At 36.6% G+C, this 15,504-nt stretch overlaps 2 protein-coding genes across 16 annotated transcripts in view; one reads left to right on the top strand and one right to left on the bottom strand.

Annotated features, from left to right (window-relative positions):
• Nucleotides 1–15,504, bottom strand: part of LOC127861061 (uncharacterized) — a 213,379-nt gene that overhangs the window by 65,449 nt on the left and 132,426 nt on the right. The window lies entirely within an intron of this gene.
• Nucleotides 1–15,504, top strand: part of LOC127860886 (uncharacterized) — a 201,516-nt gene that overhangs the window by 176,861 nt on the left and 9,151 nt on the right. For 2 of the 15 annotated variants that reach the window (XM_052399214.1, XM_052399207.1), the window contains exons 4-7: nt 698–782; nt 1,382–1,443; nt 2,271–2,324; nt 15,259–15,345. The exons of 10 other annotated variants lie outside the window; for them this stretch is intronic. In XM_052399214.1, coding sequence (XP_052255174.1) covers nt 698–782; nt 1,382–1,443; nt 2,271–2,324; nt 15,259–15,345 — 288 coding nt within the window. The remainder of the gene's footprint in view (nt 1–697; nt 783–1,381; nt 1,444–2,270; nt 2,325–15,258; nt 15,346–15,504) is intronic. 3 more of the 15 variants (XM_052399240.1, XM_052399223.1, XM_052399231.1) reach the window with 3 other exon arrangements.

Raw genomic sequence — 15,504 nt, 5'->3', positions numbered from 1 at the left:
TGAAAGTTTATCGTAAGACAAAAAGACTATGTACCTGGCAACAGTAAAACATTTTAGCCCAACATATATTTTGCAAACATGAGTTACCTTTAGCCAAATATAGTACTTATTGCAGTGGGTATCTAAGAAATACTCGTCGTTGAATAAATATTTAACAAAACTAAAATATGTCAATAACAGAGATGACAAAAAAAGATAATTTAAAATGCATTTATAGAATAGCCTGAGTTTATTTTACAACTTGTGACGTTTACTAAATTTTTTAGCTAAGATATCGTAATTATACTACCGAATAAACTACACAGAAAGAAGCCCCGACCTTTAAACATAGTAAAACATGTATCCTGTTTTAATTGTCAAAATATGGTAAGATCTAATTTTAATGTAAATAATTTCCATACTATCTGTATTTTAGCCGCATCATACGAAATTGGGTGTTATTGGGTGAAATTGTGTCATAAACGGCTAGCCCAGCTCCACAGATTAGCATTTTGTCGTTCTGAGGAACCTGGGACAAAGAATTCGATAAAAGCGGGAAATATCGTCAATTAATGGCCTGGGTGGACTTTACGCTTATGCATTACGCCCAGTTTTGTCAAAGCGGGGCTCAATTTTAAGCATCTGAACTATAACTCGTTGTATATTGGCCGGCATGCAACGCTTAATGAAGACCTACTTCGTATCCGTTACGTTTCAGAACGGATGCCTGGCTGGCTGCCTCACCAACTCCTGCCTCATGACACCCATCTACACACGCCGGGCATTTGCGCACGCGAAACTAGGTCTGGCAACGTAACAAAACATATTTTGACATATATTAGAAATTGTATATAGTAAACTATAATGTCTTTATATTATATTTGTTTACATTTTTTTAATATTCAGCATTTGTACCGATTTTAATTTCTTAAACGAAAACATGCTCCTATATACACGTAAACAAAAACATGCTCCTATATACACGTAAACAAAAACATGCTCCTATATACACGTAAACAAAATTAAGATGCACCATTAACTTAAAGCGCGTTAATGTTTTTATAATTTAAATATTGTAATAAATATGCATGTATAATGCAAATAAACATAAATGATATTTTATTCTGATATGGTTTTGATAAATTAAATAGATAAAGCGAATTCGTATCTTTGGGCTTACTTCGATTTTTGTTTGAACGCTCACCGTACGTGCCATGTTTGAACGCTCATTTCATGTGCCACGTTTGAACGCTCATTTCATGTGCCATGTTTGAACGCTCATTTCATGTGCCACGTTTGAACGCTCAATTCACGTGCCATGTTTGATTGATCCCTGCACGCGCCATGTTTCAACTCTCACTGGACGTGTCAGGTCTGAAACCTCGCTAGACGTTTATTACAGGTTCCTACAAGCTATCTCTGAAGGACGCAGAGAAGGCGGTGGTTTTAGACAGTCAGTCACCAGTGAGTACTTTGCTTAGGTTCGATATTCCTGCTAGTATATTTATATCTATTGAAGCAATTTAGGGTGTTTTTTCATAAATTATAGATTTCCCGCATACATTTAGAATAAGGTCTACTTCATCACTTTTATAAATGTGAACAGTTTGCTTTGCCCAAAACGTGATTTGCGTGGAGATTACTATGATGAAACTATACTCATCTCTTAAATCATACTTTCCTCTAATAGAAGAGTGTGGTTTAATTTTAGAACAAAAATTAGAAGCAGTTATATTCCTCATAGAAAATGTGTGAGGAATAAGACCTCTATGCTTTCAACTTTCAAAAATAAAATACAATTTTTCACAGAAGTGGACAAATGTATTTGTACAAATTAACGTCCTTCACAACTGGCATTCAACGATGACATTTAGAGTTACTCATTCAGATTTAACATTACTAGACCGTTACCAAACGAAGGGACTGAATCGCGATATGATAGTCAACATTCTGATACGATATTTTTATCAAGACACAAGGGTAAATCGGGCCAAATGCATTTGCGTAAAGAGTCTTTTCAGATTAGCCTGTTCAGTCGGCATAGGCTAATCATGGGCGACGCTTTCCGCTTGAATCGAATTTTCGTTTAAAGGAAGTCTCGTCTTAACGAAAATTAAGTTCAGGCGGTATAATTAAGTGGTCCCTGACGCGCGGACTGCACAGGCTAATTATGACGTCACTTAACCCGCATGCAGTTAGCCCATTTTTCCTAGAGCGCTGCTCGGGTACATTTTACATTTCAGACGTGTACTGTATACGGGCCCTCGTAAGAAGTACATTTTACATTTCAGGACGTGTACTGTATACGGGCCCTCGTAAGAAGTACTTTTGACGATGAAATATTGGTAGGTTACACACTAGTATTGTATTTTTTATCAACTTTCAAAGTTGATTTAAAAGGTATAGAAAAGGGTGTTTGTTCGAAACTGAAATAAATCCCAGTGTTTTTTTAAATACATTCCAATGGCTTCAGTTATTATGTGTCGTGTTAGTGACTCTTGCACCAGTAGAAACTAACACTTAAGCGAACGAACGTCGTCCCTTTGACAAAACACAAATCCATTCCAGCACAAGTTCTGTTATGTTGATGAATCATATGCTTCTTTTAAACATGTGAACAGTTCTCAAAAGGAGTCAATAAATTAGGTTCGCTCTGGGCAAACGGGTTTAACGCATGTGTCGTCGAAGATAAGCATATGCAGCTAATAAGGGACGATACTTCCGAATTTATACTATTTTTTCGTTTAAACGCAGTCCCTTGTTTTTAGCGAAAATCAAGTTTAAGCGGAAAGCAACGCCGCTGGTTAGCCCGCAATCTGGGACGACACTTGACGCACATGTCATCAACCTCGTTATCTGGGACGACACTTGACGCACATGTCATAAACCTCGTAATCTAGGACGACACTTGACGCACATGTCGTCAACCTCGTAATTTGGGACGACACTTGACGCATATGTCATTAACCTTGTAATCTGGGACGACACTTGACGCACATGTCATGAACCTCATTATTTGGGACGACATTTGACGCACATGTCATCAATCGCGTATTCTGGGACGACACTTGACGCACAGGTCATCAACCTCGTAATATGGGACGACACTTGACGCATATTTCATAAACCTCGTTATATGGGACGACACTTGACGCGCATCTCATAAATCTCATAATTTGGGACGACCCTTAACGCACATGTCATTAACCTCGTAATCTGGGACGGCACTTGACGCATATTTCATAAACCTCGTAATCTGCGACAACACTTGACGCACATGTATTAAACCTCGTAATCTTGGGACGACACTTGACGCACATATGGGACGACACTTGACGCACATTTGGGACGACACTTGACGCACATATTGGACGACACTTGACGCACACCTGGGACGACACTTGACGCACTTCTGGGACGACACTTGACACACGTCTGGGACGACACTTGACGCACATTTGGGACGACATTTGTCCCACAATTGGGACGACACTTGACGCACATGTCATAAACCTCATTTTTCCAGAGCGCATCTGACAAAAGACACTTGACACACATTTGGGACGACACTTGACGTACAGCTGGGACGACAATTGACGCACATCTGGGACGACACTTGGCGCACATTTGGGACAACACTTGGCGCACATTTGGGACGACACTTGACGCATATTTGGGACGACACTTGGCGCACATTTGGGACGACACTTGACGCACATCTGGGACGACACTTGGCGCACATTTGGGACGACACTTGGCGCACATTTGGGACAACACTTGGCGCACATTTTGGACGACACTTGGCGCACATTTGGGACGACATTTGACGCGCATCTGGGACGACACTTGGCGCACATTTGGGACCGCACTTGATGCACGTCTGGGACGACAATTGACACACATCTAGGACGACACTTGACGCACAGATGGGAAGACACTTGACACACAGCTGGGACGACACTTGACTCACATGTCATAAACCTCGTTTCCCAGAGCGCGTCTGAAATAAGTTTCCTTAACCAGTAAATGCTGGAGAATCGTATTTTAGCCCTTCACCGCTTAGATACGTATTTTCGCAATTTGTAGTACCTTAGAAAGTTATATTTAGTTAAATACCTTTCTAACTTAATTCAAGTTTCACAGGCTTCATTTCCCAACCTAATTAACTGATGAGCAGCAAACAGGATAAAACCTGAACAGACTGCGAGTTACTTGCAGGCTGTTCTGGTTTTATGCCGGTTGCAAAAGCCATTTTTACATGGCTTCTTATGAGGGAAAGGGTTAACCTTAAATTCGCATTGTCTCCTAAATGTTAAATATTTTTAGTCTTGAGGTGTCTGGATTGTATTATAAAGGCATTTTTTCGCTTGCCTTAAATAAAAGGCTAGCGAGTGGGTATAATAATGTTTGTCGGGAAATTGTTTGCGGAGTGTAATAATTCCTAAATTATGCTAGCTTATTTGGCAGATACAGAACCAACGTTGCGTTGATAAGATAGCCAATAGAAAAACCAAGTTCAATCATGCACGTAGCATCAGGCCCTTAGCCAGAGTTTTGAAAAAAGGGGGGGGGGGGGGTGAGAATTTTCCCATCAACGATTGTTTTTGAGTAACGAAGTGGCGAAGTGGTAGGTGGGGGAGGGGGTGTCCCCCTCATGCAATCGTTTTTTTTTTTAGGTCCTCCCCCTAGACAATTTTGAAATTGAAAAGTAAAATCCTGCATTCTTGTTGCTTTTTATCTGTATTCAGATGCTGAAGTTATTGAACATTTGTATATGAAAATTCACTTTCATTGACTATACTCAGTGACCGATCGACATGAATATGATATAACATACATGTATTTCCCGCTTAATAACCACCTTTTTCAATCAGACACGGAACAAAATTATTTTATACCCGAAGCTAGTAGGAGCGCACACACTTGTTACATATAAAACAACACATTGCTAGAATATAAAATCAACAATAAGAACGGTATACAATATAAGATTCGTTTATTGGAATCTTGATAAAATTGGTGTATTTTACCATTCCGAAATTCTACCATTCCTAAATCAAGCAAATGGAAAAGAAATATTTGACTTTTTTCAAAACAACTCTTTGTCTGCACTATGGATAGTACCCGATGCCTAGCATTGCTCTAAACGTGCTAATTGTGTATTGTACAAACACTGATTAACAAAACTGGATCTTCTCTAATCTACATCAATACTAAACAGAAATCAAAATGTTATAACTGGTTACTTGTATTGTTTTAAACTATTTTTAACAAATTAGTTATCTTTTTATAAATGAATTTCAAAATATAACAATTAATGCTTCATAAAGACTCTATAACTACAAACTACTGGTCGTATCGTCTCAAAGTCCTTATAAATTTAAACCAGGACGTAAGAAAACAGACGGACTTATTTGCCCATATGTTCAAGATCCGTCACAGTTGTTTAAGAGTATGGCATACTTCCAAGTGTCAAGTTTGACATGATTAAAACAGTGTGGGCAGTTCTGTATGTGCAGCAGAACAGATGCCATTAGGTGTTGGTAAACTACAAAAAAGCTACATTGCTTTGACGAAATGATTTGTTTTCGTGCCATACAACAACAACAAATTATCCTGTCTTGAGCATAGCTGTCTAAAATCCCTTTAGGTGATCCGTAAATGGTTATTCGGGGATATAACAAAAAGACAACGCAGTCTGTCGAAAATGCTGTGTACCATGTGTAATTGTTATAAATCGTGATATAATGCAAAATTATTAGGCCTAACCAGTGACTAATTAGTCTTCGGCAATAGTCGACGGGTGTCTTTTGATGTCCGTCATTTTCGGAAGCTGGCATAACAAATCCGTTAATAATAATCTAAAATTAACTCTCTGTCCTGTCGGTAGCATGTTGAATTCAACATTATTGACACGCTTAAATACGAAGACTCACTGGATTCCGGGAAAAGATAAAAAAATTTGCGTAGAATAAAGTTGGGTACACATATTTTTTTTACTCGTCAAAAAAAAAGGGGTTCGCACCCAACGCCTCCCCCCCCCCCCCTGGCTACGGGTATGCATATAGTTAATATTCTTCACATTTCAAATGAACATATAATCGATCATGTTAGAATCGCGGTAATGTTCACGAGATCGTTCTGTATCAGGAAACAAGGAAAAAATGTTCGCGTTCTGTAAATTGTCTAACTAAACTCGCGGTTGCGCATTTAAAATTTTATTAATTTTTCACAATAAACAACAACAAATTAACATTATTTCGAAAACATGACATCGCTTGCCCCCGTGACTTTTGTACTGGAGGTTACAGTATACTAAATAATCGTTTATGTGGGGCTGTACTCTCTAAAAAAATATAATAGTTGATTCGATGGCATGTTTTACACTTGAAACTATTGGTCTGGTTTTATCTTTTGGAGATACTAAATCCATGAAATATGATAAACTTAGAGACTATAGTAAAACATCCACTCTGGATCAGCAGACGATTTCTTTCATAAATCAATCTCTGGGTTAATGGTCGCCATCTGTTCTGTTCTGTTCTGTGTTCTTCTTGAACCCCCTTTGTAGAGGAACCAAACAATCGTTTGTAGACAGTGAATAATCCTCCACCGAATATAAACAATCTATATTACACGTTCACACTATTCACTCCTTAAATCACACACCTTTCACTAGAATATAAGTCTATCCACTAATCGCGAATATATGCGACTTAGAACTGTACGCGCGATTTTTCATTAGTTGTTAAAATATTAAATGAGATAAAAATAAAACATTAAATGAATTTACGGAAGGTCGGAGAGTGCTTCTGTACATACATTAGAATTGTATTGCCTTGAATAATAATACCCAATAAACACTATTGCCAGTTTAATTAAGAATTATGCCCTTCTTTAGTTTGTTTTTTGTGTGTGTTTGGTACGGGGTGGTCGCTGGCTTGCATTGGTCACCAAGAGCAACTGGCGTGTCCTGTCCAGACCGTACAACAAACGTCCACAATGCTTCTCAAACTCGTGAAATTCTGTAGACAAATGGGTTTTCAGGAAAGTCTTTAAAGTTGGCCAACTGTTGATGAGTATGTAGAGCTGTTCGTCTACGGGTAAAGTATTAAATGAAGTCTCTGTTATCGCCCCCCACTGACGTTCTATGTCTACCATAATTGACTGTCTAACACTATGTAGGGCACTACACTTGAGCACAAAATATTCTGCGGTTTCGTTCTCTTCACCACACATCTGACATGTTGGGTTTATGTCATACTGGTTAAAGTTCTTACGTTTTGTTTGGAACATGTAAGTCCCTGTGAGTAACCGTACCTTTGTTTTTAACCGTTCTGACTCTCTGGCCGTATATTCCAATGAGAGCAAAGGGAGAATCTTACCAGGCACATACTTATCTTGTCTCAGGAAAAACAATGTGGAATATAAGGGTGTTAAACTGTCTATTTGATCACTCCAGTAGCTATTAACCGCCTTGAGTACACGTGTCTTCCATTTTCCCTTCTTGGGTGTGTTGTCAGCTAAGTCAGCAACAGTCCCCAACTCGTACTTCCACATTATATGCTGAACTTGTATGAACCAGGATGAGCTATCAACTGATTTAAAGCTAATCTGACGTACAAGTAGCGCCCACTCAATACTGTTTCTATCTTGCGAGCATATAGTATGTAAGAAGGTCAGTGCCTGTATGTCTTTCGAACTACTTTCAAAAGAACAACAACAACAATAACAGTAGAAGACAAGTTTAATTGCGAAAAGTTGAAAAATTTAGTACATGTGTCACGGTTGTTGAGTGAAATAGTGTTATTTTCAACTGTGTATGAAGCATGTGAACTGGTAGTGGAATAACCGAATTGTTGGTGGAACTGGAATTTAGAAATATATCTAATAACTCATCATCGTGTAGAATTATCATCAGCATCATTTCTGTGGAACATTGCACTATTCAAAATACAAGTCAGTGCCTTCCCCAGGAATTTTTTCAGGCGCCCCGGGGCCGATCGGGGGCGGGTTCGGGAGGGGTGTCCCCTCCCGACGTTGATTTTTTTTAATTTAACGTGTCAATTCACGTTCTGTGGTGCGTTATAACTCAAAGAAAAACAGCGTCAAAAGACGTCATTTGGTGCGCTATGACTCTTCAAAAAAATCCCCCAGTCATTTAAAAATATATCTTTTTTATATTGTTAAATTGTTTTAAAACTTTTCCGCACAGATAGTAAAATCCCGACTCGAACGATTCCCCAATACACCCGTTTCAACCCGACTCTATTACTGTATACTTACTATTTTTCAAGTTTCTATTTATTACCCGATAATCCCGTTTATTCCGTTTTTATCAATCTCTTTCTGGTAAATATTAACGATAAAAGCTTTCGGTTATTTCTTTAACACAAACCTTGCCATTTTTTAAGTGACTATTTATAGATTTGATGAAATATTGCCTCTGAATATGCGTGTGCTTGTTAAAACGCTCAATACACGCCATTTGTATGCAATAGACGCGACGTTGTACATGTTGCATAATTTTCGCGCTCTTTTTAGTTGAGAAAAAGATTATGAGTCACTTGTTTACAGTAAAAAGGTGTGATGATGATGCCCGAAACCGTCTTTAATGTTCTGTACTGTACTAATTACCGGTTTTATATTACTCAAATGGTACAACTTCTTGCTAATCAAGCTGCGATAAACTCTTACTTCATGCCCGACGTCAATCAAAAATAATGGTCTATAGTTAACCCCGCCCTCATAAGCATTCGCGTAACCGATTGGACGATGAACTTCACAGTTTGACGACTGGAAAGTTACCAGATACATCCTTGTCAGCATTTAAATGACCGTGTAATGTGGCTAGAATAATTAATCGATACGCGCGTCATGCTATTCTCTTATCAGTGGATTATCCATTACCCCATGTGGTGTTTATGGCGATTACTTGTGAAAGTAGGTACCGAGTGCTCTTTTTAAACATGGAATATTGATACACTGATAGGAAAACCTTGTTTTTTTTTGGACAATCTCCAATTTCTTTTACTGAAGTATACACTGATCGGAAAATTTCAAGCGCCCCGGGGACTCTGATTTCAAAATTCAAGCGCCCCGGAAAGGGGCGCTTAAATGGCCTGGGGAAGACCCTGCAAGTGTTTCATAGATATGGTGCTTTTGACATAGTTCACTAACCATCAAGACTGAAATGATTCATGCAAACAGGTAAAGTACATAATTGAATTTGTGCAGAATGTTTATTTTTTACAAATTATTATTTAATTTGACCAAGTTATTTAAGATTGAGTGCACTGAAACTCAAAGTCTAAAGCTTAGTAAGACACTTAAGCCAGTTTTCTGAGAAGAAACACTACTTGTTCAGAGTATAGCAGGCTCATGCGGCCTCTGGTTTATTTATTTTGCCTTGGCCTTTAACCTGGGTCGCTTTGATTTCAGGTGTTTAGCCCCCATATCAACAAGGCTCTTGACCCTATATGTAGTTATTCATATTGTTTAAAGATTTTGAGAACCCTCACTCGGTGCCAGTGGGGATAAAACAGGGACCTTCTTATAGCTAGATGAATGCATCAAATATGCCAGCAACACTTTATAATCAATAACTTTATAATTGATGATTCTGCTCATTTAACTACATTACTAATTTACCAAAACAATGTGAAACACATTTTTATGCCCCCAAAGGAGGGCATATAGTGATCGCACTGTCCGTCTGTCTATCCGTCACACTTTGCATTTAGGTTTCGAAAAAATGCTCATAACTTCTATATCGCTTCAGATGTAACATTCATATTTGGTACGCATGTGTATATGGACAAGGCCTTCCCATACACACACAAATTTTGACCCCTTTGACCTTGAACTTAGGGTCGGCGTTTAGGTTTTGAAAAATGCTCATAACTTCTATTAAAGCGTTTATCGGGGGTGTATGTCATCCTACGGAGACAGCTCTTGTTTTTGCTACTGTCCTCTGCACAAACCATGATATATCTGCATATATGCATCCAACCAAATCAGTAAAACTATTTGTCACTTAATTACAGTAAACTTATTGCATGTTAACTTTTCAACAATATATATATACATGTATATATTATTATATATAACAGATCTTGAAAAAAACACACATCAAACTTCAAATTGATTTAGTAAATTATAGGCTTTACTTGGTATTGTGACATTGACACCACTCATGCATGCGACTATACAATTATACAACTATGGAACACATTATTTATGAGAAATTCCAATACATCAACATATCGTCTCAGATTTAAGGCAGATAATCTAGTGCTTTTTTGCTGCCATTTTTACTATTACACATATTTTCATTTTATGTTATGATGCATTGATCTTGTTTCTAAATTAACCAAGCAATCATGTTAAACTTTTGAAGAAAGATGTTGTCTGATAAATATAGAAAATATAATCACTACAAAGTGAACAAAATTCAGTTGACTACTGTGACCAACAAAGATTTGCCAAAGAGCAATTCAGATCATGATTTAAATTAAATACAAGTAATATGAAAGTCTGCCTATTGGATCCCAGTTAAGACTTATTTGTCAAATCTGAACATTAATTTTCCCTTAGCCATGTAGAATTGGGGACTAAATACCATCAAGTCATGTAAAAAGGAGCAGGGTATAGCACGCTGCTATTGATCTCTTGAGCTTTCACATGAATTTTACGGGCAATTTTCATACAACAAATGATATTATATAGTGTAATGATAAAGCATTATGAGCACAAATTATATCTCTTACTAGTGGTGCAAAAATCTATTAAGTGTCATATTTCAAAAGAAAATTTATATAAAAAGGTATTATTAATTGTTAAAACGTTATAAAAGGTTATTTCAATTCACTAAAGCATTTAATTACAAGAACAAGTGCATTTTATGTCCATTACAATACATGTAACAGTATTGGCATTGTATTTATCTGCATTTGATGTATTTAATACACTTAAAAATGCAGACAAGACACACTTCTAACAGAAACAAATGTATTTTTTTCTGCATTTTTCCAGCATTAATACTCTTCAAGTGTATTTTTTATCATCCCAAATACACTTTACCAGGAAAAAGGTATGTTAAAATGCATTTTTAGTTTGTTTTAAGTATATTTTCAAATGCATTAAGACACTCTTTTCTTTTGCAAAAAATGTTGAACAAAAACTTGAAAATATTTAATATACTAAAGTGTTGTAATAATTAAAGTTTTGTATGAGCATCAAAAACAGTGTCAAATTCATACCAGTGCCTATTTAGTAGCAGTAGGCCTTATATGGTCTACTTGTGGTAGAAATAATGCATTTTGTATAATACAACATACATAAATTAAAAAATATAGCTGCCCATACAGTTCAATACAATGTTCAATTAACGACACTATGCAAAGTTGAAATATGACATCAAGCTTGGAATAATCTTTTCAATAATGAATAATATGCTGTTTTAATTTATAAGTGAAATAGACACTTGCATATAAAAACTGATTTTACATCAAAACTAAATGTTTAATTTGATTTTTAGCTCCACTGGCCAAAGGTCATGTGTCCATCGTGCATCCATGCATAAACTTTTCCTTTAAACATCTTCTCCTAAACTACTGGTCCAATTCTGATGAAATTTCTTAGGAATGTTCCTGGGGTGAACCTCTTTCAAATTTGTTCAAATTATGCCCCTGGGGTCAAATTTGGCTCTGCCCTGGGGGTCACAAAATTAAAAATTTGCTTAAATAAGGCCTATTTTGTGAAAACTTTCAAAATCTCCCGTCCATAACCATTGGGCCTAGGGCTATCAAATTTGGTATGTAGAGACATCTAATAGTCCTCTACCAAATTTGTTCAAATTATACCCCTGGGGTCAAATTTGACCCTGCCCCGGGGGTCACAAAATTGAACATATGCTTATATAGGGTATATTTTGTGAAAACTTTACAAATCTTCTCGTCCATTACCATTGTGCCTAGGGCTACCAAATTTGGTATGTAGTGGCATCTTATAATCCTCTACCAAGTTTGTTCAAATTATGCCCCTGGGGTTAAGTTTGACCCTGCCTCGAGGGTCACAAAATTGAACATATGCTTATATAAGGCCTATTTTGTGAAAACTTCAAAAAAATTCTTGTCCATAACAATCCGGCCTAGGGCTATCAAATTTGGTATATAGTGACATCTAATAGTCCTCTACCAAATTTGTTCAAAATTAATCCCTAGGGTAAAATTTTACCCTGCCCCGGGGGTCACAAAATTGAACATATGCTAATATAATACCTATTTTGTGATAACTTAAAAAAAATCTTGTCCATAACCATTAGGCCTAGGGCTACACAATTTGGTATGTAGAGACATTGTATAGTCCTCTACTTAGTTTGTTCAAATTATGCCCCAGGGGTCAAATTTGACCCTGCCCCGGGGGCCACAAAAATCAATTATATGCTTATATAGTGCCTATTTTGTGAACATTTTAAAACTCTTCTTGTCCTTAACCATAAGGCATAGGGCTACCAAATTTGGTATGTAGTGACATGTTATAGTTCTCTACCAAGTTTGTTCAAATTATGCCCCTTGGGTCAAATTTGACCCTGCCCGGGGTCACAAAACTGAACATACACTTATATGGGGCCTATTTTGTGAAAACTTTAAAAATCTTGTTGTCCATAACCATTGGGCCTAGGGCTACCAAATTTGGTATGTAGTGACATACCAAATTTGTTCAAATAATGCCTCTGGGGTCAACTTTGACCCTGCCCCGGGGGGGGGTCACAAAATTGAATAAACGCTTTTAAAGTGCCTATTTTGTGAAATCTTTAAAATCTTCTTGTCGAAAACCATTTGGACTATGGCTACCAAATTTGGTATGCAGTAACATCTTATAGTCCTCTACCAAGTTTGTTCAAATTATGCCTTTTGGGTCAAATTTGATCCTGAACCGCATGTCACAAAATTGAACATTATATACGCTTATATCTTGCTTATTTTGTGAAAACTTAAAAAATATTCTTGTCCTTAACTCTAGGACCTAGGGCTACCACATTTTGTATGTAGTGAGATATAGTAGTCCTCTACAAAGTTTTCTCAAATTATGCCCCTGGGGTTAAATTTGACCCAGCCCAGAAGGTCACAAAAGTGTACATGTGCTTAAATAGGGCCTATATTTAAGTATTTGCACATGCAGAGAAATTTGTTTCAATCTTTTTTCAGCAGTGGAGCGATACAGGGCCATCATGGCCCTCTTGTTTAAATACTCAAAAAATGAAACCAGTTTCATGCTTGCATGAACACAGTTTATAAATGCTGTCAGAATTATAAAATATGTAAGTACTATAAATACAAATGCCAGGGAAAAGTGCTTTTTGTACTAAAAAATTTAAATGAATATTACAATAATACATTCTGAATACTTTAGTATGTAATAAACAGTTTTGTCTGAGAAAATCACTAAATTTTATATATTGATTCAAATTCACATAAATCATATTTCAAAAAAACATAATTACTTCAAATCCTTTCACACAATACTGAAAAAAATGCACAGTTTCTGATTGTTATTGATCCTTTATTAATTTATACATGTACCATTTTTAATCTTGATGCATCCTCAATTGTATAATGCTCTGGAGGTCACTGGTGTGATCCCCAGTGTGGGAGCATTCTTAAGAAATCTCCAAGAGACACCTAAGTACTGGTTCTAGGCCCAGGAAACGAACTCAAGAGCATTTTACATACATGTACGTAGTTAGTACTTTAAATTTAATCGAACTAAAAACGGGTTAAAACTAACAACTGAAACCCTTATTAATACATTTTATTTTGAATCAAGCAAATGTGCAAATTCATTACAAATAATGAGTAAAATTTTAAAAATCTATTTTAAAGTAATCATGATAATTTAGATCTTCAGAATATTTAATGATGATAATGATACAATTATATATTCCCTAAATGATAAAAATAAAACATGTAATGTTAATTTATGAAAAAAACGTTTTAATTTTATCAATATCATGGTAATTACAACTAGATACAGGCAATTAGATCAGAAACGTGCATTAATTATATTAATGAACAACCCAGACATTTGTAGTGATTTATGGTCACTATTTGATTAACGTTCTATACATGACCTGTCATAAAAGGTATTTTTTAGCCAGTATTACAATCGGCAATGATAGTCTGTATTGCATACATATTCCAACGTCTATTATCGATTCGCTTCCTCAAACTGAACAAATATTTAATGTTTACATCGCGAAACGTAATGCATCCAGTTTCACTTTCGGTTTGGTTGGTTTTGTAAACACCGTAATTTCATCTTAAAAATTGGATGATAGGGTGATTAAATAATAATGGAAAAGTAAATCGCTTGGATAATAGGTCAAAATGCAACACAAATGAACGTTAATATAGAGTATATTTGTTGGATCCGGTGGATTATCGATTTTAATTCACGAGTGATCATAGAAAAGAATATTTTCACGAGTGGCGCAGCCACGAGTGAAAATATATTTTTTCTATGATCACGAGTGAATTAAAGTCGATAATCCACCGAATCCAACAAATTTTCTTTTTATTTAATGCATTTTTCACAGTTTATATACATTGTTCAAGAGTTTAACTAAAGAATTTTGCTGGGATAATGACGTCATTTCGTCAAAAAAATGACGTCATTTCACAGTAAACAATGAAAATTATCGATAATTCTCACTGATAATTTTCACTGTTTGAAACAGTGAAATGATCAGTTTTAATTCACTGATATTTCTCTATAAACCACCGGAAAGCATTAAATAAAGTGCTATTAATATCAAAGTTTCGGTAAAAAGTTTGGCGCTAGTTCAACGCGCATCGTATACAGCCTCATAACAATAGACTGGCAACCTTTTGGGTAGTAAAGTAGTAATACATGGCAATATAGCGACCGCTAGCCACGAGGCCTATCTTACGGAGGAATCCGAGATAGCCGATGTATCACGATTGGTAAAACAGCGCACAGAAAAAGGTTACATTCCACTAAAAAACGGCCGGAAAAATGTTGCCAAATCAGTCGATTTTGATTTGTGTCAAGTTCTTTCTTGGTTTGTACATTACAAATCGTTTTATTGCATAAATAAATTCCGCTTATAATGGCATTTAAGAAAAGGTATGCTCATAGGGTATCTATGTTAAAAAAAAAATTGCATTTATTTTCGCTTAAAGTTGTCGCTTTCACATTGAATTATACAGGGAAACTATTAAATATATTATGACTTTGACCCTTTTCTTATTACAGGGTCTACGTGACCTCGAGACGGCGTTACGTCTGGACTCGGACCACGTTTGTGCCGTCATGCTAAAGGCTTCCTTTACCAAACCACTCGTAAGTGACCACATCCCCCGTACACGTGAGACGTTAATGCGTAAACAAATGAGCTGCTTCTGGCTGGACAACTGGGCTATATGCATGTGTGTATAGTGTCGTCCCCGATTACCCCGTGCAGTCCTCACTGGCTTATCAGGAACGACACTTTCCGCTTGT

Source organism: Dreissena polymorpha, chromosome 1 (genome assembly GCF_020536995.1).
Source record: "Dreissena polymorpha isolate Duluth1 chromosome 1, UMN_Dpol_1.0, whole genome shotgun sequence".
NCBI classification, from domain to species: Eukaryota; Metazoa; Mollusca; class Bivalvia; order Myida; family Dreissenidae; genus Dreissena; species Dreissena polymorpha.
Note: the sequence above shows the minus strand (reverse complement) of the source record. Positions and strands in the feature narration are given on the sequence as shown.